The 24,678-nt window shown below is 45.0% G+C and overlaps 1 protein-coding gene across 2 annotated transcripts in view; it reads right to left on the bottom strand.

Annotated features, from left to right (window-relative positions):
* LOC125448745 (fibroblast growth factor 11-like) overlaps nt 1-24,159 on the bottom strand; it is a 49,737-nt gene extending 25,578 nt beyond the window's left edge. The window contains exons 1-2 of one of the 2 annotated variants that reach the window (XM_048524239.1): nt 23,988-24,159; nt 23,082-23,102 (exon numbers count right to left, since the gene is read on the bottom strand). In XM_048524239.1, the coding sequence (XP_048380196.1) occupies nt 23,082-23,102; nt 23,988-24,159 (193 nt within the window). Of the gene's footprint in view, nt 1-23,081; nt 23,103-23,966 lie in introns of both variants that reach the window. The other variant, XM_048524238.1, reaches the window with a different exon arrangement.
* Between the last annotated feature and the right edge of the window lie 519 nt (nt 24,160-24,678).

Consider the following 24,678-nt stretch of genomic DNA (forward strand, 5'->3'; position numbering starts at 1 on the left):
CTATGAAGGGTCTAGGCCCGAAACGTCAGCTTTTGTGCTCCTGAGATGCTGCTTGGCCTGCTGTGTTCATCCAGCCTCACATTTTGTTGTACTGGCTTAAGGTAGTCTAGCGACTAGACAGCATGGTAGTTTGAACTAAACACTGGGAGCTATAACATTTGCAAACCTCAAGATACAGTGTTTTGTAACATCTGTGAGTCAAACAACAACCACTAGATGTAAGTGGGACTGAGACAGTGCCAGCCTTTTGCTAAAAAAAACCTCCCCGACTCTAGTGTTGATACAATTTCCTACCACTTTACATTTTGCAAACAGAGCAGTTGCATGCCACGCCCTAACCCATTACCCACACACACTACCCACTACTCACACCCACTACCCACACCCACTACCCACACTCACTACCCACTACCCACACCCACTACACACAACCACTACCTACACCCACTACTCACACCCAGTACCCACTGCACACACCCACTACCAACTACCCTCACCCACTACCCACACCCACTACCCACACCCACTACTCACAACCAGTACCCACACCACCTACGCACGACCCACACCCACTTCCCACTACCCACACTCACTACCCACACCCACTACCTACTACCCACACCCAGCACGCCAAAATCCATCTGAGATTGTACCAGCCATGGGACAAGGCACTTCCAGGAACAGTTTGAGGGGAGAACTAGCTAACGGATGTGATTCAGTATCAGGATTAGTTCAGACATTTTTTTGGCTAGTTTGCTTTATGAAACCTTGGCACACATTCCAAGATGCTGGTGAGAAGGACTTCACAAGGTCAATCAGCTGATTTTGTTTTGGGCAAGATGCAGTGTGTCAAGCCAGTTCTGCACTGGCCTTGCATCACTAACACTTACATAGTTTCTCAATAAAAGGGCTTTCACAGACTTTATGAGTGAACAATTACCTCTTAAATGATGGGATTCAATTAGCTGTGTTTTAATTAAGGACCATTACGTAACACAGTGCTGACATTAACACTGCAGATGAATAGTACACTCTGGAGAAAGGCCTCTCCATCACACTCCTGACATGCCTTGTAGGTGATTGGAAGGATTTTGGGGAAACTGAGAGTGAGTTATTCACCGCACAAAGATGAGATATAGAGTAAAGCTCTCTCTACACTGTGCCCCATCAAACACTCCCAGGACAGGGACAGCATGGGGCTAGATACAGAGTAAAGCTTACCTCTGCACCTCCCTCCATCAAACACTCCCAGCACGGGGTTAGATACAGAGCAAAGATTTTCCTACTCTTTTAAAGTTGAAAGTAAACCTTCCTCTATTCTTTTATAAAGCCCTGTCTACACTCTCCTCATCAAAAAGGACATGTACAGCATGGCTACAGAGTAAAACTCTCTCTACACTGTCCCTCCCATCATACACTCCCAGGGCAGGTACAGCACAGGGTTAGATACAGAGTAAAGCTCTCTCTACACTATCCCCCCTTCAAACACTCCCAGGGCAGGTACAGCACAGGGTTAGATACAGAGTAAAGCTCTCTCTACACTGTCCCCCCATCAAACACTCCCAGGGCAGGTACAGCACAGGGTTAGATACAGAGTAAAGCTCTCTCTACACTGCCCTCATCAAACACTCCCAGGATAGGGACAGCACTGGTTAGATACATATTAAAACTCCTGCTACACTGCCCCCTCATCAAATACACCCAGGACAGGGACAACACAGGGTTAAATACAGAGTAATGCTCCCTCTGTATTGTCCCTATCAAACACTCCCAGGACACGGTCAGCACAGGGTTAGATACAGAGTAAAACTGCCTCTACACTGTCCCTATCAAACACTTCCAAAAGCTCTTCACAGTCAGTCCCGTTGTAAAGAGCATAACTAAATGCCTGTCCATGTCAGTGCAGTTTGTCTACCCCAATGAGTGAAGATCTAGGGCTGATGAAAGAGGCGGTCTATCTGTGGTTCACTGTGAGCCCCAGAGGAAAGAAAAGCTTCTCCAATGGTGCTGTATTGGTTGTGGGCCAGTCAAATGCGGCACTGCCTGACAATGGGAGGAAGTAGAGTGGTCAGTCTCTGAGCTTCAGCTCGTGTCTGAGTCAGATGCCCCCTTTTTGGGAATCCAGAACTGGTGGACACCCCAGTGCAGTGCTGAGGGGGTGCTATAGAGTGTGCCAACTTTCTGATGTGGCTTGAAAATGAGGGTCCTGTCTCCCTCTTGGGTGGAGATGGAAAGATTTCCAGGCCATTATTGGAAGGAGAGCTGGGGGCAACTCTCTCAGCATCCTGCAGCCAACGATCATACCTTTTGGAAAGATCTGAAACCAGTAGAGGGAGAAAAGATTGACAGGAATGATTCCATAACTGAGGAGCTTCAGTGATGTGGATAGATTGGAGAAGGTGGGATAGTTTTCCTTAGAGAAGAGAAGATGGAGAGGGAGATTTGATTGGGAAGGCCGAAACCCTAAGGGGGTTAGGTAGAGCCGAAGGGAAGAAAGCACTTCCATTGTTTGAAGGATGCAGAACCAGAGGCCACAGATTTCTGAGGATTGGTGAGTAGTTAGAAACTAGAATATGCCATCTGAGAGTGTCGGGTAGGTAGTTTCTCTTGAGGTTTTTCAAGAGGACTAGTAGCAGAGAAGCAAGAATGTGCAGGATTTACAGGGTGAAAGCACTGACTGTACCATTCATTCAGAGAGCTAGTGCAGACATGACGGGCTGAATGGCCTTCTCCTGCACCTGAAGGATTTCTCCGATAGTGACACTTCAAATCTACTACAGTGGGGTGTCCGGAGGTGGCACTACATAATGTGACCCTTCCTTTCTTTTGTGTGAATGAAGGTTGGGGGAGTCAAGTGTTGACTCTCAGAAGCTGTACATCACAGGACAAGTGGCACGGTGTCAGGGAGACCAGTGAAAACATCATCCTTTCAATCAATTTAAAAGCACCTTAAAGGAAGCAGGTGACGTGACAGCATTTGAGAGATTCACAGTGAAGTTTATTGATTGTGCTGATGAATGCCAACACTTTGCTGTGAATTGGTTGCCAATTAATATGCAGCTAATTGAATTCACACATTTAACAACCCATCATCGATAGAACGTTCATCATTCCAATAGAAACAAGGCTTTTTTTTTACAAAAAAAGCCACAACACTGGGGAGGTAATGAAATTTTAAGAGGTGCCTGCGCTCTGACAAGCATTTGTTACTAATTCCAGAGCTTTCTAAATTAGTTGACCGCATAGCTATTAAACTGCAGGGAGGGAGTCCCAGGATTTTGACCCAGCAATGCTGAATATATATTTCTAAGTCAGGATAGTAGGTGACTTGGAGGGGAACTTGCAAAGAGTGGGGTTCCCACATATCCGCTGGCCTTATCCTTCCACTCAGTGGAAATTGTAGTTTTGGGAGGTGCTGTCTAAGGAGCAGAGTAATTAGAAGTGTAAGTAGGACATTCAAGCCTTCAACCTGCTCTGTCATTCTAGACCATGACATAACATTTAATTCAATGCTCTCCCTATCACCTGATATCCTTAATAGAGTCCCTACAATGTGGAAACAGGCCATTCGGCCTATTCAGTCTACACCACCCCACTGAAGGGAAACCCTACCCTATTGCTGTTATCCCTCAGGGCTAACCCACCCAATCTGCACATCCCTGGGGCAATTTAGCAGAGCCAATCCACCCTAACCTGCACATCTTTGAACTGTGGGAGGAAACCCACACAGACACAGGGATAATGTCCAAACTCCACACAAACAGTTGCCTGAGGGTGGAATCAAACCCAGGTTCCTGGTGCTGTGAGACAGCAGAGTTAACCACTGAGCTACCGTGCCACCCCTAGAAAGTGATTGATCTCTGTGTTGAACATATTCAATGACTGAGTTCTCACAGGCCACTATAGGGGGTGAATTACAATTTACCAACCTCTCATTTCTCCTTATCTAAGTTATAGCTGGTATAAGGACCTGTGACAACACTGTGGCTTTAAAAGGTTATTTAGTCCTGGTTTGTTTTAGAGAGAGACTGGGGGACAGGTGCTGAGCAGTCAGTGAGAAGATCGACAACTTGTGAAGTCTCGGGTGTGTTTTTTTAGAAGCAGGTACAATAGACGTAGCCTGACTCAGCAGAACCAAGGATTTTTAGTTAGATTTCAGCAGTTGTTGCTGGGGTCTCAGCAGGGTTTGAAGGCACCAAATCTCCCCTAATTGCTGCACTCTCTCTATCTCAGAATCGTCTTTTGATGTCCTATTCTCTTGGATTGGGGGACTGCATGCAAGATAATCTGTTTTGTAAATATGTCTTTGCCAAGGACATGTTTATGGGATGTTTCGATATTGAAACAGTTGCTGTATAGTATTAACGTAATCTATTATTCTGTTAAGTTTTTCAATAGAGATGTTATTCCAAGTTCCTCTTTCTTTTGCTGTTTTTTAACTCTACTGTTTGAATAAATTGTGCTTTGTTTAACATTGAGTTGGTTGACCAAACAAATTGCATCTGGAACACAGCACCTCACATTTCCCTTTGAAATAGGGAAACATTAGGGTCTAGACTACCTTGAGGGGATCTGCTCTGGTCCATTACAAATCGCCACCATGCTGCATCTACCATGTTGAGCCTGTAGAGGTTGTAATGAGGTTAGTTAGGTAGACGTTTTTGAATATGAGTTCCCTGATTGGGGGATGTTAACCTGGTCCAATCAGAGAGCCTTGGCTGACAGATAGAAACAGGAATGTTAGGGGCTCTGTTCACTTTAGGAGTCAGTTTTGTGTTAGCTAGATCAATGTCATGTACAACCTACATGTAAATAAAGGGTGACTTGGCGACAGGGTTCTAGCCTTCGCAGAGTTATTTCAGGGTTCTGTTTTGCAATTTTCAATGAGACCTTGTCTTAATCTTCTTAACCCTAAATGGGCCATGTCTCCTCAATGCTCCTCAAATGACATATTCCCATCCTGGGAATCAGTCAGGTAAATCTTCACTTCAATTGCTCTAAAGTAAGTGGATCCTTCGTGAGGTCAGGTAGTCAAAAACTGAAGCTCAAACCTCTGTAAGTTGTTGTGGTATACCTTGTAGACAGTGTACACTGAAGGTGGTGAACCTGATGCTGATCAACTGGGGACTGTTTTGGACTTTTTTTTACTGATTAATGGGATGTGGTCATCACTGGCCAGACCAGTATTTATGTCAACCACATTGCTGTGGATCTGGAGTCACATGTCAGCCAGACCAGGTAAGGATGGCAGTTTCCTCCCATAAAGGACATCAGTGAATCAGATGAGGTTTTCATTGTCACCATTAGGCTATTAATTGCAGATTTTTATTTAAGTCAAATTCCACGATCTGCCATGGCAGGATTCGAACCCGAGTCCCCAGAACATTATCTGGGTCTCTGGATTGATAGCCCAGCAATAATACCAGCAGGCCATTGCCTAGTCATGAGCTTCTTCAGTGTTGTTGGAGCTGGAGACCCCAGGCAAGTTGGGGGGTTGGGGGGTGGTATTCCACACACTCCTGACTTGTATCAGAGATAAAGTGAAGGATCTAGGCCCGAAACATCAGCTTTCCTGTACCTGAGATGCTGCTTGGCCTGGTGTGTTCATCCAGCTCGACACCTTGTTATCTCGGACACTCCTGACTTGTGCCTTGTCAATAGTGAGGCTTTGAGAAGGCAGAAGGTGAGTTACCCGCTGCAGGATTCCTAGCTTCTAACCTTCTTGGAGCATATTATTTACATCGCTGGTCCAGTTCAGTTTCTGGCCAATGGTAGCTCCCAGATTGTTGACAATGTGGTGGGGTAAAGCACACGCCTTGTGAATGGGACATCCTGAGTTGTAAGTCTCTGTGTTGCATGTATCTAAACAACATTAAATCATCTTGGCAAAGTCTCTTACTAGGGGTCACTATTTAAAAATAAAGGGGTACCCCATTTGACATAGAAATGAGGCAAAAGGTTTTCCCACAGAAGGGTTGTAGATCTTTGGAATTCTTTTCCTTAAAAGGAACCAGAATGTTTGAACAATTCTAAGACACCAGCTCCTGCATTGAGTCCATTTCATGTCCATTTACTCCCAGTTTGACACTCTACCATATATTCTTAGAATCAATGATTTAGCACAATAAAGATTTTCTTTAGTCTTATGTTTTTCAACCACTTGAATGTTAGATTTGTGACAAGTGAAGGGGTGAGACATTATAGGGAACAGGCAGGAATGAGAGATAATCAAATCATCCATGATCTTACTGAATGGTGGAGCAGATTTGGAGGGCTGAGTGGCCTATTGCTGTTCTTAATTCATATGTTTGCATAAATGTTTTGAGGGTAGAAAGTAGAGAGAATGGAGCAGGCAGGGAGTCATTATTAATTATCTTTATAGCCAGCAGATTATTGCACTGATGAAAAGTTTAACTCAAAATTGAGTAATGATCAGTAAGAATAGCAGATGAAGCCTTGTCAGACCATGTATTTGTCAAAGAAGATTAAAGTTTAATGATCCACTTTGGATCTTTTGGCAAATTGAACTTCAGACATGGAACAAGGGAGATTGGCCTGCCAACTGCCATTTTGTCATGCAGTTGGACAGAGTGTATCAATCTCATTTGTTTAGACACAGGGTACTGATCTCTCTTCTGTACTCATAGTGTAACGATTTCCTTTGTTTACACACAGAGTATTGATCTGTCTAATTTTGACTCAGAATGTTGATCTCCCTCATCCAAACACAGAATATTGACCTCCTTCATCCAGACAAAATATTGATCTTTCTCATCCAGACACAGAGTGTCTATCGTTCAAATCTACACTCAGCCCTTCTCTAGTTACAGAGTACAGTTCTCAATTGTTTCAAAACAGATTATTTATCTCCCTTGGCTTGACAGAAAATGTGAACCTCCCATGTTCACATACAGACCATCCATCTCTTCATTTGGGACACAAAGACCACCAAGCTCCCAAATTCAGAGGCAGCAATGGATACTCTGTATCCAAGAGAGGGAGATCTATACTCTATGCTTAGCCACAGAGTCTAGAGGAAACTAATGCAGACACAGAATACCAATCTGAGAAAATGGGAACTGCAGATGCTGGAGAATCCATGATAACAAAGTGTGGAGTTGGATGAACACAGCAGGCCAAGCAGCATCTCAGGAGCCCAAAAGCTGACGTTTCGGGCCTAGACCGTGCAGCTCTTGTGCTCCTGAGATGCTGCTTGGCCTGCTGTGTTCATCCAACTTCACACTTTGTAATACAGAATATCAATCTCCCTTGTTCTGACACAGAGTATCGAGCTCCTTCTCCTGGACATGCATGTACGGATCTCCCTTGTATACACACAGCTTACTGATCTCCCTTGTTTAAACACTGTGTACTGATCTCCCTTGTTTAAACACTGTGTACTGATCTCCCTTGTTTACACGCAGTGTACTGATCTCCCTTGTTCAAACACTGTGTACTGATCTCCCTTGTTTAAACACAATGTACCGATCTCCCTTGTTGAAACACTGTGTACTGATCTCCCTTGTTTAAACACAGCATACTGATCTCCCTTGTTTAAACACTGTGTACTGATCTCCCTTGTTTAAACACTGTGTACTGATCTCCCTTGTTTAAACACTGTGTACTGATCTCCCTTGTTTAAACGTAGTGTACTGATCTCCCTTGTTTAAACACTGTGCACTGATCTCCCTTGTTTAAACACAATGTACTGATCTCCCTTGTTTAAACACTGTGTACTGATCTTCCTTGTTTAAACACAGTGTACTGATCTCCCTTGTTTAAACACTGTGTACTGATCTCCCTTGTTTACACGCAGTGTACTGATCTCCCTTGTTTAAACACTGTGTACTGATCTCCCTTGTTAAAACACAATGTACCGATCTCCCTTGTTTAAACACTGTGTACTGATCTCCCTTGTTTAAACACAGCATACTGATCTCCCTTGTTTAAACACTGTGTACTGATCTCCCTTGTTTAAACACTGTGTACTGATCTCCCTTGTTTAAACACAATCTACTGAACTCCGTTGTTTAAACACTGTGTACTGATCTCCCTTGTTTAGACACTGTGTACTGATCTCCCTTGTTTAAACACTGTGTACTGATCTCCCTTGTTTAAACACAGTGTACTGATCTCCCTTGTTTAAACACTGTGTACTGATCTCCCTTGTTTAAACACTGTGTACTGATCACCCTCGTTTCGACACAATGTACCGATCTCCCTTGTTTAAACACTGTGTACTGATCTCCCTTGTTTAGACACTGTGTACTGATCTCCCTTGTTTAAACACTGTGTACAGATCTCCCTTGTTTCGACACAATGTACTGATCTCCCTTGTTTAAACACAATGTACTGATCTCCCTTGTTTAAACACAGTGTACTGATCTCCCTTGTTTAAACACTGTGTACTGATCTCCCTTGTTTAAACACTGTGTACTGATCACCCTTGTTTAAACACTGTGTACTGATCTCCCTTGTTTAAACACAATGTACTGATCTCCCTTGTTTAAACACTGTGTACTGATCTCCCTTGTTTAAACACTGTGTACTGATCTCCCTTGTTTAGACACTGTGTACTGATCTCCCTTGTTTAAACACTGTGTACTGATCTCCCTTGTTTCGACACAATGTACTGATCTCCCTTGTTTAAACAGTGTACTGATCTCCCTTGTTTAAACACTGTGTACTGATCTCCCTTGTTTAAACACTGTGTACTGATCTCCCTTGTTTACACACTGTGCACTGATCTCCCTTGTTTCGACACTGTGTACTGATCTCCCTTGTTTAAACACTGTGCACCGATCTCCCTTGTTTAAACACAGTGTACTGATCTCCCTTGTTTAAACACTGTGCACTGATCTCCCTTGTTTTAACACAATGTACTGATCTCCCTTGTTTAAACACTGTGTACTGACCTCCCTTGTTTAAACACAGTGTACTGATCTCCCTTGTTTAAACACTTTGTACTGATTTCCATTGTTTAGACACTGTGTACTGATCTCCCTTGTTTAAACACTGTGTACTGATCTCCCTTGTTTAAACACAGCGCGCTGATCTCCCTTGCTTTGACACAGATTATTGATCTCCCATGTTTAGACAAAGTTGTATAACAAGGGAGATCAGTACACAGTGTTTAAACAAGGGAGATCAGTACACAGTGTTTAAACAAGGGAGATCAGTACACTGTGTTTAAACAAGGGTGATCAGTACACAGTGTTTAAACAAGGGAGATCAGTACACTGCGTGTAAACAAGGGAGATCAGTATGCACTGTGTAAAGGCCAATTTAATAACTGGGAATGAGGAAATAGCCGAGGCATTAAACAGTTGTTTTGTGTCGATCTTTACAGTGGAAGACACAAATAACATGCCAAAAACTGATGGCAAGAAGGATATAGCAGGTGAGGACCTAGAAACTAATGTTATCACTAAGGAGGCAGTGCTGGGCAAGCTAATGGGGCTAAAGGTAGACAAGTCTCCTGGCCCTGATGAAATGCATCCTAGGGTCCTAAAAGAGGTGATGGGGGAAATAGTGCACCTCTGGACAACCGCCTCCAATCACTTGGACAACTTTCCACAACCATACTTTGGGACCTATTACTGAGCCAGTTTCTGATCCATCTCGCGAAGTTTCCCTGAATTCCACGTGCTTTAACCTTCTCCATCAGTCTCCCATGTGGGAACTCGTCAAAAGGTTTGCTAAAATCCTCATAAACTACATCAATTTAACTTCTCTTACCCACACACTTAATCACATTTTCAGAAGATTCTAACAAATTTGTTAGGCGTGACCTCCCTCTGACAGAGCCATGGTGACTATCTCTAATCAACCCAGCCTTTCCAAGCAGCTATTAATTCTGTCATTCAGAATTTCCTCCAAAAATTTCCCGACCAGTGATGTGACACTCAGTGGTCTGTAATTTTTCTGTTTCATCTTATCTTTCTTTCTTGAGTGGAACCATAATAATTGTCCTCCAGTCTCTGGCATCTCTCTCGTGGCCAGAGTGGAATTCAAAATGTGTGTCATGGCCCCTGCAAATTCCAGCCTCGCAATTCACAGGAGCCTGAGATGCAATCCATCTGGACCAGGGGATTGTTCTGTTTCTCAGCCCAACAGAGCCTCTGATATTTCTTCATTCCTCTGTCAAACTGTGTAAGTTCCTCTCACAGTCCCTTTCCTTGAATTCCATACATACGTTATCCTTTTCCACAGTGATGACTGTATTTGTTCAATCCCCTTTCAATATACTGCAGCTTCACACACAGTTTGCCCTCTTGGTCCCTCATGTAACATACTTTTTTTCTGGTTAATCTCTTTCCTTTAATGTATTTATAAAATAACTAATGTTTCGTTCTAATCCTGTTTGCAAGTCCTTTCTTATGCTCTTTCTTGGCTCTTTTGATTGCTTTCTTAAGTTCCTTCCAGAACTTTCTGTGTTACTCTTGTTAAAAGCCCTACTCTTCTTCCTTATCCAGTCCTGAATTGTCCTAGAAACCAGGGGTCCCTGAACTTATTGCTCCTACATTTCCCCCTGAAGGGTAAATGTTGGATCTATATTCTCCCCAGCAATGTCCCTCATTGCTCTGCAGCAGACTTACCTGCAAGGATCTGTTCCCAGTCAACTGTGGCCAGACCCAGGTTTATTTTAATAAAATCAGCCTTCCCCCAATACTAAACCATCTTTTGCAGACCCTCATTCTTCCTTCTCCATGACAAATTCAAACTGTAGGGCATTATGGTCACTGTTGCCAAATGTTTTCCCACTGCTACATCAAACTCTTTCCCATTTTCTTTCCCCAGAACCAGATCCAGTCACTGTGCTGTCCCTTTTTGGACCTTTTAATAATAAATCCCCTGGATATGTTAAGAAATCTGTCCCCTTTAAACTCTTAGCACTGATCATCCCAATTTAAGTTGGAAAAGTTGAAATCCCCTAATATAAATACCCGCCTACTCATCTAGATACAGATTGTCGATCTCCCTTGAATAGATTTAGAGTACTGATCTCCCTTTTTTCAGCTGCAAAATATTAATCTCCTTGTCTAGGCACTGAGTCCTGTATCGCTTACCTAGACATGGAAACATAGAAACTAGAAGCCAGTCAGTCACCCGACCCCCTCCAGCCTGCTCTGCCATTCAATATGATCATGGCTGATAATCGAAGTCAATATCCTAATTCCACTCGCCCCACATATCCCTTGATCCTTTTAACTACAAGAGAGACATTTACTTCCTTCTTGAAAGCACAATGTTTCAACCACTCTCTGTGGCAGTGACTTCCGCAGGCTCACTGCTCGCTGGGTGAAGAAATCTCAACCCTAAAAGGTTACCCTTAGTATTAAACAAGGGTCTGTTTCCATGCTATATGACACTACGACTGTATGACCCCTGATGTTAGGCTGCCTTACCATTGGAAATATCTTTCCTGTTTCTAACCTATCTCATCCTGTTAGTATTTTATAGATTCCTCTGAGATCACCCCCCACCCTCATTCTTCTAAGCTCCAGGGAGTACAACCCAAACCAATTCAATTTCAGCTCATACGTCAGCTCTGCCATCCTAGGAATCAATTTAGTAAACGGTCATTCCACTCCTTCTATAGGAAGAACATCCTTCCTCAGCTACAAAGACACAACTGCACATAATATTATAGGCATGGCCTTCCCAATGTCCTGTATAATTACAGCAAGATATCCATGTTACTCTACCCTGTTGCAATGACGGCCAACATACCATTTGCTTTCCTGACTTCCTGTTGCACCTGCATGCTTACCTTCAGCAACTGGTGCACAAGGACACCCAGCTTCATTGAACACTCCTTTTCATCAAATTACAACTCCTCAAATAATAAGCTGCCTTCCTCCTTTTGGCACCAAAATGGATAACCTCACATTTATCCACATTATATTGTATCTTCTATGCATTTGCCCACTCGTCAGCCTATCCAAATCATGCTGCAACATCTCTGCATCCTCCTCACAGCCCACCCTTTCACCCAGCTTTGTGTCACCTGCAAATTGAGACATTATATTTGTGATGATGCTGTGGCTTTAAGACATTATTTAGTCCTGGTTCCTTTAGATTAAGATTGGGGAATGGGTGATGAGCAATCTATGAGAAGATAAATAGCTTGTGAGGCCTTGGGTTTTTCTTTTAAAGTTAGAATAATAGAAGCAGCCTGACCGGGTGTGGTTGAGCTCTCACAAATCAAGGATTTTTAGTTTTAGTTCTCAGCAGTTATTGCGGAGGTCTCAGCCAGGTTGGAAGGCACTAAATCTGTCCCAGCTGCTACACTGTCTCTCTCTCAGAATTGTCTTTTGATGTTCTTTCCTCCTAGATTAGAGAACTGCATGTGAGACATGAATTTGCCTATGCCAAGGGCATGTTTATGAGATGTTGCTACATTGGAACAGTTACTGTTTAGTAGTAAAATAATCTATTATTCTGTCAAGTTTTCCAATAGAGTTAAGCTATTCCAAGTTCCTCTTTCTTTTGTTGTATTTTAAATATAGTTCGAATAAATTGTGTTTTGCCTAACAAAGAGTAGTTTGACCAACTGAATTGCATCTGGAACACAACACCTGACATTTACCTTTAAAATAAGAAAAGGTTAGAGTCTAGCCTATCTTCATAATAGATTTTGAGGCAGTCTAGTCTGGTCCATAACACATTTAGTTCCCTCGCCTAAATCATTAACATATATTGAGAATGGCCGGGATCCTAGTATTGAGGCCTGTGGTATCCCACAAATCACTTCCTGGCAATCAGAAAAAAAAGCTATTTATTGCTATTCTTTGCTTCCTGTCTGCTAACCAACCTTCTGTCACCCTTTATTTACACATGAACAGTCATCGAATCAGAGAACTTCTACAATGTGGAAACAGGTCATTTGGCCCAACAAGTCAATGCCAACCCTCTGAAGAGTATCCCAGCCAGACCAGTCCCTCTACCCTTTCCCTGTAAACCTGCATTTCTCATGATTAACACACCTAACCTACACATCCCCAAACATGATGGGGCAATGTAGCATGGCCAATTGACCTAGCCTGCACGTCTTTGGACTGTGGGAGGAACCAGAAGCACCTGAAGGAAACCCACACAGAAATGGGGAGAACATGAAAATTTCACACAGGCAGGCACCCAAGGATGGAATTGAGCCCAGGTCCCTGGTGCTCTGAGGCAGGAGTGCTAACCACTTGCCACTGTGGTATCCACCCACACCCAACCGTAGTTCTGCCTCACACAGAGTCAGGTACTAGAGTGTCACTATATCTGACATTCGCCTTTTTATAGGTCAGCCAGGGCTCCCTGGATGAACCAGATTAACAGCCCAAATCAGGGACCTCATATTCCATGCGGTCCATCTGGCTGACCTTATTATAATTACCAAGCACTGGCTCCCCTAATCTGCTGTACACATTACATCCTCAAAGAATTCCAGCATAGTTGTGAAGAATGATTTCTCTTTTGTAAATCCACACTGATTGTACCTGATTCTACTTCAGCTCCTTCAGTGCCCTGCTATAAAATCCTTGATGATGGACTCCAGCATCTTTCCTAGTACCAATGCCAGACTCACTGGGTTTTTGTTTGCTCTTTAGCTCTTTTTTTAAATTGTGGGGTTACATTAGCCACACTAAAATCTACAGGAACTGTTTCAGAGAATAAAACATCCTGGAAGATGACCACCAATGCATCTACTGTTTCTAGGGCCACTTCCTTAAGTACTCTGGGATGTAGATTATCAGGCCCTGAGGTTAAATTGGCTTTCAATCCCATCAATATCTCCAACCATTTCTCTACTCATACAGATTTGCTTCAGTTCCTCCCTCTCACCAAACCCTTTGCTCCTCATCATTCCTGATGCGTTGTTTGTGTCTTCCTCTGTGAAGACAGAAGCAAAAGATGAATTTAATGATTTCATCAGCCATTCCTTTGTTCCCCTTTATAACCTGCCCCATTTCTGACTGTAAGGGATGCACATCAACTTTCACCAACATAAACCGAATCTGCTGGAAAAGCTCAGCAGGTCTGGCAGCATCTGTGAAGAAAAAAGACCACAGTTAAAGTTTTGGGTCCGGTGACCCTTCCTCAAAACAGCTTGAAGTTCGATACCACCCAGAACAAAGCAGCCCTTGAATGGCACCACACTAATAAATAATTGAGGAAGGGTCACTGGACCTGAAACTTTAACTCTGATTTTTTTCTTCAAAGATGCTGCCGGATCTGCTGAGCTTTTCCAGCAACTTCTGTTTTGTTCCTGATTTATAGCATCTGCAGTTCTTTTGGTTTTATCAATTTTCACCAAACTTTTTCTCTGTAGACACCTCTAGAAACTTTTATAGTTAGCTCTATGTTTCCCGCAAGCTTATTCTCATACTCTCTTTCCCCCTCTTTATACCCTTGTTTAGTCATAGAGCAACAATCTCCCTTGTCCAGACACAGTGTATTGATATGCCTAATCGAGACATAGAATATAGATAGCGTCTTAGAGCATGGAAACAGACCCTTCGGTCCAGCCAGTCCACCCCAGCCATGTTCCCAAACTAAACCAATCCCACCTGCCTGTGTTTGGCCCAAATATCTCCAAATATTTCCTATTTATGAACTTATGCAAATGTCTCTTATATGTTGTAACTGCATCTACATCCACCACTTGGTCTAGCAGTTAATTCCACACACGAACAACTCTCTGTGAAAACAAGTTGTCTCTCATGTCCTTTTCAAATCTTTCTCCTGTCACCTTAAAAATACACCACCCTAGTTCTGAACTTCCCCACTCTAGGGAAAAGGCTGTTGTCATTCACCTTATCCATGTCCCTCACAATTTTATAAACCTCAATATGGGCACCCCTCAACCTCCTACGCTCCAATGATAAAAGTCCCAGCCTCTCCTTATAACTTGAACCCTCCATTCCTGGCAACATCCTGGTAAATCTCTTCTGAACACTGTCCTTCCTACAACAGGGTGACCAGATCTTCCTAATCTAAACAGAGAGTATGAATCTCCATAGTGTAGACACAGATTACAGATCTCCCTGGTCTAAAGACAGGCTACTGATCACCAAAGTCCAGACACAGTGTATTGATCTCCCTAATCTAGACCAGCAATATCTCTAATCAAGTCTGAAAGTACTGATCTCTCAAATGTAGATACAGAGTATCAATCTCTAGATTGGTCATACTGTATCAAACTCTGAATATTACAAACAGAGTACAAGGGCGATTTATGGCAACATCAGGAATGCTGTGTGTGAATTGCTGGAGAAATTCAAGGTGATGGTTTTTGCATGTATTTGATTCCCTTGTCTTTTTAGGATGTGGCTATCACATGTTTTAGTAATGCTGTAAAAGTAGCTTCAGTGAGAGAGTGATGGTACAGTTGTAGAGTGTTGAAGATTAATTCCCCAGTTTTCAATGACTGTGTTTCAAGTTGACAAGGGCAGTGAAAGTTAATTAGTTACCCGAAATGATGGGATACGTTACTGACAATCTGCTGTTGAACTCCTCTGTGCCACATGCCAACTGTCACTTAATGAAACTGTCATCACCAAATACCTTCTCTGTCACATAAACTCTTGCCAGTACTCAGGAGGGTGGCATTGCACAGGGCACATACTTACTATCTTGTTGTAGAGACAACTAAGATCATAGCACCTTGCAAAGGCAAATCTGCTGCCTTAAGGTGGGGCAAACCACATTAGTTAATGTTCTTCACAGAGTTTTATCAAGACTTAAAATGGACATGGTGTTATAACAGTAGAAACAGAAGTTCTTGAGTTCACTGGATACTGCTCGGGATGTCCTGATCAGATCAGCTGATGGGCTGAGAGGGTAATCCTGGATAATACTACGTTAGTTGAGGATGAATGGGTGCATGGTATCGGTTGAATAGAATAGAATAGAAAATTTATTGGATCAGAGATAATAGGAACTGCAGATGCTGGAGAATCCGAGATAACAAAGTAGGGAGCTGGATGAACACAGCAGGCCAAGCAGCATCTTAGGAGTACAAAAGCTGATGTTTCGGGCCTAGACCCTTCATCAGAAAAGTGTTGAGGCCTGAAACGTCAGCTTTTGTGCTCCTAAGATGCTGCTTGGCCTGCTGTGTTCATCCAGTTCCACACTTTGTTATATCAGAAAATTTATTGTCACGTGTACCACATGGAAAATACAGGGAAAAATTTTCTACGTCACCCAACCACAGTGCCTACATCAATGTCAGAAGTCGTACATAATTCTTTGTTAAAAAAAGTCAAATTAAGACAAAGTTCAGTTAACACAGTCATTGCAGTTCAGTTAACAGCACCTGGTCTCAGGGAAAGCTGATTTAGGATGGAATACCCAAAAGATGCAGCTGGGATAAGACCACCATTCCGAGATAAGACCGCCGCACTGGGCTACTGGAATGCTGGGCCAGAAGCCTCCGTCGAAGAATACAGCCAAGCTGGGCCAAGGCCTCCGCTCCTGGGTGACACCACTTGCCAGACCACTGGAACACCTGGATGTCAAAAATGAGGAAGACATCCACATGGAGATGAGATCTCTGAGCCGGGACAAGACCGCCATGCCAGGAGACCACCTTTCTCCTCTTTTGGGTGATCGGGCCTTGCTGTGGCCCTGTAGCCTTGGTCTAGCCTGTGTGTCTATGTCTGTCCTGCCTTCATATTGATGTCTAATTTACTGCTATTGATGAAGAAAGCCAGCATCTTTGGCCACCTGAGGAAAAGGGTGTTCAAGAACAGCAATATCAGATCCCAAAGTAAGCTTATAGCATACAGACTTGCCCTCCCATATGGACTGTCTATAGCAGATACCTCAAGGAGCTGGAGCAGTACCACCATCGCTCCCTGCACGAGATCCTGTGAATCTGCTGGGAAGATATTCACACCAAGGCCAGCGCCCTTGACCAGGTTGACATCCCCCAGCATCGAGGCACTGACCCCTCCTTGATCAGCTACAATGGGCTGGGCGCAACATCCGTGGCCGACATGAGACTCCCCAGTGGGTGCTCTACTCCCAGCTCCAAAATGGCCCAGGCGAATGGAGGAAGTGCTTCAGGGATACCCTCCAAGCCTCACTGGTGAAGTGCGCCATTCCCATCATCACCTGGTAATGACTGGCCCAAGACCATCCAAAGTGGAAGAGGAAAGGTGTTGAGCAACTTGCAACATGCTGTTGGAGGAAAAAGTGGAAGCAAGGCTGTCACACCAATGCCCCACCTCCCCCTGCCCCCACCTGCCCCCCTGCACCGGTCTGTACAACCACCTATGGACTCACCCAGAGAGTGGGACAGAGTCATCCTGCTCTGTGAGGGATTGTCAGTGATGAAAATGGATTTAGAGCCAATTGCAATGTTTTCTCTTTTGATCAACTTGTTAGTTTCTAAAATACACCCAATTGTCAGACTTGGGACTGTTCTGAACAACCTTATAAGCTCCTTGAATAAAAACCAAAACAACTGCAGTTGCTGCAACATCAGGAACAAAAACAGAAGTTGCTGGAAGAGCTCAGCGGCTCTGGCAGCATCTGTGAAGAAAGAAAATCAGAGTTAACATTTTGGGTCTAGTTACCGAACTGTTCTGAGGAAGGGTCACTGGACCCAAAACGTTAACTCTGATCCTTTTTCTTCGCAGGTGCTGCCAGATCTGCTGAGCTTTTCCAGCAACTTCTGTTTTTGGTCCTTATAAGCTCCTTCCTTTAATTTGATGCTCTCCTTCAATTCCAGAGTGAGCTGTGGATGGGTCTTTTCAAGTCTTTATTTTACAAAGGAGCGTATTTTTGTTGAAGTCTTGAATAATTTCTCTTATGTCTATTTACCACAATACCTAGTTTAATCAGCTTTCCAATCAGACTTAGCCAGTTGGCCCTCTCATGCCGGCTTTGTTTCACTATAAATCCCACAAAGAGCCATGCAAGAGAATCGGGTCGGTTGAGGGATAAACGTTAACCTTAAGACTTTTTCCAATAGTGGCTTCTTGGCCCATACCAGGAGAAAAGGTATTTTGGTTTATTGTCTCCTCCGAGTGACAGTATTCTGGACAATGCAGCGCCCCCTTCAGCACAGGAGGACTTTTCCCTCTTGGGCAGATGATGGAGAAACAATCAGGCATATTCCTAATGTAATTCCAATCTGACTGCAAACTCATCCATGTCTTTTTATTTATACATTGTTATGGACCAGACCAAACCCCCTCAATAAATACATGAAGGAGATAGCCTTTTCTTATTTTAAAGGCAAGGCATTGCATTCTGAACACAATTAGTTTGGTCAAACTGCCTGCCTTAAAGCAAAATACACTTTGTTCATATGTTATACGTTCAAATACAGCAAAATTGGAATAACTTACCTCTATTGGAAAACTTAAGAGTATAATAGCTTATTTAACTACTAAACAGGGATTGTTCCAATATAGTAACAGCCCATGAACGCACCCTTGGCAGTGGCAAACTCAGTAAAATAGATTGACTCACAGGAATTCGCCAAACCAGAAGGAAAACCATCAAGAGAAATCTCTATAAGAGAGGGAGAGAGAGAGAGAGAGAGAGAGAGAGAGAGACAGTAACGGGGAGAAATGCACTGCAGCTTCCAAACCCAGCTTTAAGAACCCAGCAACTGTGACTGAAAAACTAAAACTCAAAATCCTGTGGGAGTTTGACCTCACCCATTCAGGCTGCCTCTATTGTTCCAACTTTAAACAAAAATCAAGGCCTCACAAGTTGTTTACTTTATTGGCTATGTGACAGACTGCCCAGTACCTCTGTCACAACCTTTCCACATAGGAAAAAAAGGATAACATCCACCTCTTGAGGCCAAAGCATTATCCCAACATTCTTAGGATGTGGGCACCACCTAGTTCATTTTTCTGAAGAAGGGTCCAGATCCAAAACACCAGCTTTCCTGCTCCTCTGATCCTGATTGGCTGCTGTATTCATCCAGCTCTACACCCTGTTATCTCAGATTCTCCAGCATCTGCAGTTCCCACTATCTCTGGTTCATTAATGTCCCTTTAGGGAAGGAAACTGCCATCCCTACCTGGCCTAGCCTAAATGTGACTCCAGGCCCACAGCGATGTGATTGACCCTTACCTGCCCTCTGGGCAATTAGGGATGGATAATAAATGCTGGCCTGGCCAGCGACACCCTCATCCCATGATTGAATTTTTAAGAGGTTGTTGTCAAGAGGATAGTCTTTGATCAGGTGTTGTGACCATGGTGTGTTAATGGAAGGTGCTGTCGCAATGCTAGGGGCAGGTGGTGTTGCTGTGGGGTTTCTGAGGAATGCACAGAGGTGAGGATCTCCAGCTGCTCTTGTGTAAAATAATCAGGGGCAGGGGGATCCCACTCAACAGGGGCCAGGCGACTAGGGCTTGGGGGGTATGGGAGGGTGGGGGGTTTGGGCAGGATGTTGTGGGGTTTGAGATATGGCTTGTTTTAACGTTTCATCCAATAGATGGCTTGGATCTGTGTGTGTGTGTGTGTGTGTGTGTGTGTATGTGTGTGTGTGTGTGTGTGTGTGTGTGTTTGTGTGTGTGTGCGCGCGAGAGAGAGAGAGGGAGAGTGTGAGTGTGTGTGTGTGTATGTGTGTGTGCGTGCGTGTGTGTGTGAGTGTGCGTGTGTGTGTGTATGTTGTGTGTGTGTGTGAGTGTGCGTGTGTGTGTGTGTGTGTGTGAGTGTGCGTGTGTGTGTGTGTATGTTGTGTGTGTGTGTGTGTGTGTGTGTGTGTGTGTGTGTCTGTGTGTATGTGTCTGTGTGTGTGTGAGAGAGTGTATGTGTGTGAGTGTGTCCTTTGGGCCATACTCCCAGAGGGATCCAGCCGAGCATTGCAGCATTTCATGCTCTGATTAATCACACTGATTAGTTAATTGTGAGTTGTAGAGCAGGTTTGAATTAATATTCCCTGATTGTACAGCCAGAGGATAGGATGTGTCAATGTCGGAAGCGAGGGATTGCCTGGTGGGGGCTGGGGGGATGTGAGGAAAACTAACTGACTGGCACCGTTAAGAATGAGAAATCACACGTATCCCTGTCATACAGACATGCATTGGAGGAATCTTTTCTCTTAAAAGGGACATGCGTTTCTTGCCTTGGCTGACGCTTGGGCACAAAGTCCAAGTTGAGGATCTATTCCACTGGCTCAGTGGCTGGCACTTTCTGAGTCTGAGTCTCAGGCTCGCATCCCACTGCACAATCTTAAGTTCACAGCCAAGCCAAACGCCAGAGTCAGCGTTGAGGGGGGACCACACCATTGGAGTTGACCGTCTCTCTCTCTCTCTCTCTCTCTCTCTCTTAAGCTGTCCCGCCACTTTTAATGGACTATGCACACATGCCATTCTCCTTCCCTGACACTTCCCCGACCCCTCTGCTCCTGGTCTCCTCCTTTCCAGAATTGCAACCTTTATCTTATACTGTCTGTACACGTTCACCATCTCCCTCGTAGGTTTGTAACAAATGCCTCCTGGAAGACTCACCTTGGCCACATTCAGAGTACAAACCCACCTTCAGGCAGTTTACAATTATACAGCATGGAAACAGACCCTTCAGCCCAACCAGTCTGTGCCAACCATAGTCCCAAACTAAACTGGTAGCACAGTCAGCTCCTGGCGCATATCCCTCCTAACCTTTCCTATTTATGTACTTATCCAAATGTCTTTCATATGTTGTAACTGTATCTGCATCCATCACTTCCTCCGGAAGTTCATTCCACACACCAACTACTCTCTGTGTAAAAAAGTTGCCCTCTTTTTTTAAAAAAAACTTTATCCTCTCACCTTAAAATAATGCCCTCCAGTCTTGAAATCCCCCATCCTTGGGAAAAGACATTTGCTGTTCACCTTATCTATATGCCTCATGATTTTATAAACATCTATAACGTCACCCCTCAATCTTCTACACTCCAGTTAAAATAGTCCCAGCCTATCCAGTCTCTCCTTTTAACTCAAACCCATTCCTGGCATCATCTTGATGAATCTTTTCTGAACCCTGCCCAGCTCAGTAATATCCTTCCTATAACAGGGCGACCCAACTGGATACAGAGCTTCAGGAGAGGCCTCATCAACATGCTGTTGGACTGACCCCATCAGGTAGACAATGTTGGGAAGTGGACGTATCTTCATTGAGCTGATTAAATTATGCTGAATGCACCCGCTGTGCTCAGGACCGGCCAAGAAATGTGATCTCTGTGACTTTCAGGCTCTCCGACAGCTGACTGCCTGTGATAGGATCCATTTCGGAATTCTGAACTGGAATGTTAAACTGGGGACTCCACTTTGTCTCTAGCTGAGGTGTAAAAGGGCTACCAGCTGCCATTTTGAAGAGTTACAATGGTGGTGGTTGTGGTCGGGGTCGAGAGGCGAAGGGGCGGTAAGTGGAGATTGGGATCCTCTTCATTTCTCTGGATAGGGGAGGCAAATGGGTCAAAATCTACCCCATGACCAGGGCCGCTAGAGGGGATCTTGCTGTGTGCAATTTGACCGCATATCAGAGCAGTGACCAACCTGTCAGTGTGCCTCAGTGAGAATAAAGCAGTGTGGGCACTCTGATTGATTACATATGCCTTCTGTTTCTGACTCAGGCCCTGCATAGAAACATAGACGTTGCGAGCTGGCCATTCAGACCTTTGAGCCTGCTCCCCCCATTCAATATGTTCATGGCTGCTCATCAAACTCAGTGCGCTCATTTCACTTTCTCCCCCATACCCTTAGCCCTGTACCGTCACACCTTCACTCTCTCATTCTATCTCACACACTCAATCCCTCACTCTCTCAAACTCAGTCACTATATCTAACTCCTTCTTGAAGCCATTTAATATTTCTGTGGCAGAGGATTCCACGTGATCCTCACTCACTGGCAGAAGACATTTCTCCTCATCCCAGTCCTCAGCTCCTTGCCCTTAGATTGTGAGCCCCTGGTTCTGGACCGCCCACTCATTGGGAACATCGTTTCCTGTGTTTACCCTGTCAAGTCCTGTTAGTATTTTATAGACGAGACACCCCCTTCATTCTTCGAAGCTCCAGTGAACGTAACCCTAACCGATTCAGGCTCTCTTCGTGTGTCAGTTCTGTCGTTCCCAGGAATCAGCCTGGGAAACCTTCGCAGCACTCCCTCCATTGCCAGAATGTCCTTCCTCAGAAGAGGAGACCAGAACTGCACACAATACTCCAGGGGTGGTCACTGTACAGTTCCTGTTCCTGTAAGGCAACCCTTTGCGATGAAGACAACTTGTCTTCCTCACTGCCTGCTGCTCCTGCAACACTTATTTTCAGCGAATGATGTACAAGGACACCCGGGGTCTCATTGCCCCTCCCACATTCCCCAATCTTCTGAGAACAATCCATCTTCCTGTACAGGAGATTGCAAACGTGTCTCCCAGCCAATCGCACAGGACAAACTGGCAATTCCCCACTCCCTCCTCGGCAGAAAGCTCCCACACTGCTCAGTGTCCTATGGGAGCTGCTGCATTGACTTGGCTGTTAACGGCCAACTGTTCTCAATCAATTTGATGCTCACACAGGCTACCGCTCCAGCCTGATCCATTTAAGATCAAATGCTGGTCAGATCGATTGTTGTGATGAAATCTGTACCTTTCATTTCCCTGGGGAAGGCTCTGTGGGGATTTACCTGCACACATTCCACAAGCTGACATGAGGTCAGTGGGATTTGGGAAATCTCCTGCTGGGCTCGGAACCATTCCCATGTATTTCCTGGGGACTTCTATCTGAACACACACCAATGTCTGCAAGGGGTAAGGAACTAGAAATGATTCTCCTATGCTCACACTCACCCCGAGCTCACACTGACGCTGAGCTTACACTCACACTGAGCTTGCACCACTCCAAGCTCACACTCACCCTGAGCTCACACTCACACTGAGTTCACACTCACCCCGAGCTCACGCCTACCCTGAGCTCACACGCACCCTGAGCTCACACTCGCCCCAAGCTCACACTCACCCTGAGCTCAGACATGTTTATTCTCAAACATATAAATTCAAACACACACACACACACACACACAGTCACACCTTTACTCTCTCACTCTATCTCAAGCACTCAATCCCTCACTCTCTCAAGCTCAGTCACTCTCCCTCTTTCTCACACTCACTCCCTCTCTCACATGCTCAGTTCCTCTCTCATACACACTCATTCCCTCTTTCAGACACTTACTCCCTCTCCCCTCACACACTCACTCTCTCTCACACACACACTCACTCCCTCACACTCTCTCTCACACCAACTCCCTCTCTCACACATTTTCTCTCTCTCTCACACATTCACTCCCTCTCTCACAAACTCACTTTCTCTCACTTTCTCACACCCACTCCCTCACCCTTCACACACTCCCTCCCTCACTCTCTCACAACCCACTCCCTCTCACTCCCTCGCACACTACAACACACACACACACACATACACACACACACACACACACACACAAAAAACACTGACACACTGAAAACTCCTGGGGGGTGGATCGGAGACACTGTTTGTGCTTTCCAAAACCCAAAGGGGCAGTGAGTGTAGGGAGGGGATGGGGGTGGGGGGATTGGTGCGAGATGTTACTAGGGTCCTAAATGGAGCTGCTGATATTTAACAACTCTGATTTTTTTGTTAACTTTGATTATTTTCCTTCACAGATGCTGCCAGGCCTGCTGAGCTTTTCCAGCAACTTCTGTTTTTGTTGTTGGTGACATTTAACCTAGTAAAGGCAGCGCTCTGGGAATGGGGGAGGGAGGGGGGCATCAAGAGAGGGGACGGTGGGCAGGAAGGAGGGCTCATGTCTGCATTCCGAAACCCCCAGCCTTGCCCTGCCCTCCAGCCCATGCTCTGTAGCCTCCCTCGCCCAGACCATGCCCAGCCTTGCCTTGCCCAGACCATGCCCACTGACCAGACCATGCCACGCAGAGCACTGCCAGACCATGCCCCGTGCACCCCAACCCTGCCAGCCCATGCCCCATGCCCACCTACCTGGCCCGCTGTCCTGCCGGCCCTTCCAGCCTCCGCACAGCTGTACCTTGGTGATAAGGATGAGGATGTTCCTCTCACACAGAGACTTCTTCGCCTTGGTGCACGGTTTCTTGCTAACAGGGGTGGGCCGGCTACTGCCCTGTTCCTTCAGCTCCCGCTTCTGCCTGATGAGTGAACTGGCTAACGCTGCCATGCTGCCATGCACAGTTCACCCACCGTGGAAGGGGGTGGGGGTGCGGGTGGCAGTGAGGGAGCTGGAGGTGACCAGGCAAAGGGGTCAGTGACGTTGAGAGAGAGAGAGAGAGAGAGAGAGAGCAGGGTTTCAATTTCTCCCTGGGCTACACAGTCCCTTAGTTAAAATACCTCCTGGTCTCGCAGTCCCTTCACATTGCCCGTCTTCAGTTGCAGACTCTGTGTCCTTTAAGCAGCTGCTGGTTGGATTCTGGTTTTATCGCACCAGTGCTTTCCTTCTCTCTCTCCTGTCTGTGTTACTCAGGAGCTGGCACAAGGTGAATGCCTGACTCTCTCTCTATCTCTCTCAGCCTTGGAGATTGGTCACTACACTGACTTAAAGTGACAGGGGAATAGCAGGCTGGGAGCAGTTGATCCAGTACAGCACCAGTTCTCTCTCTCTCCCTCTCCGATGCGCTCCAATGAGAAATGCCACACTGCTGCCCCTAGCTGGGTGCTGTACAAGTCACTGCCTTCTTTT

Source organism: Stegostoma tigrinum, chromosome 45 (genome assembly GCF_030684315.1).
Source record: "Stegostoma tigrinum isolate sSteTig4 chromosome 45, sSteTig4.hap1, whole genome shotgun sequence".
In the NCBI taxonomy this organism is placed as follows: domain Eukaryota; kingdom Metazoa; phylum Chordata; class Chondrichthyes; order Orectolobiformes; family Stegostomatidae; genus Stegostoma; species Stegostoma tigrinum.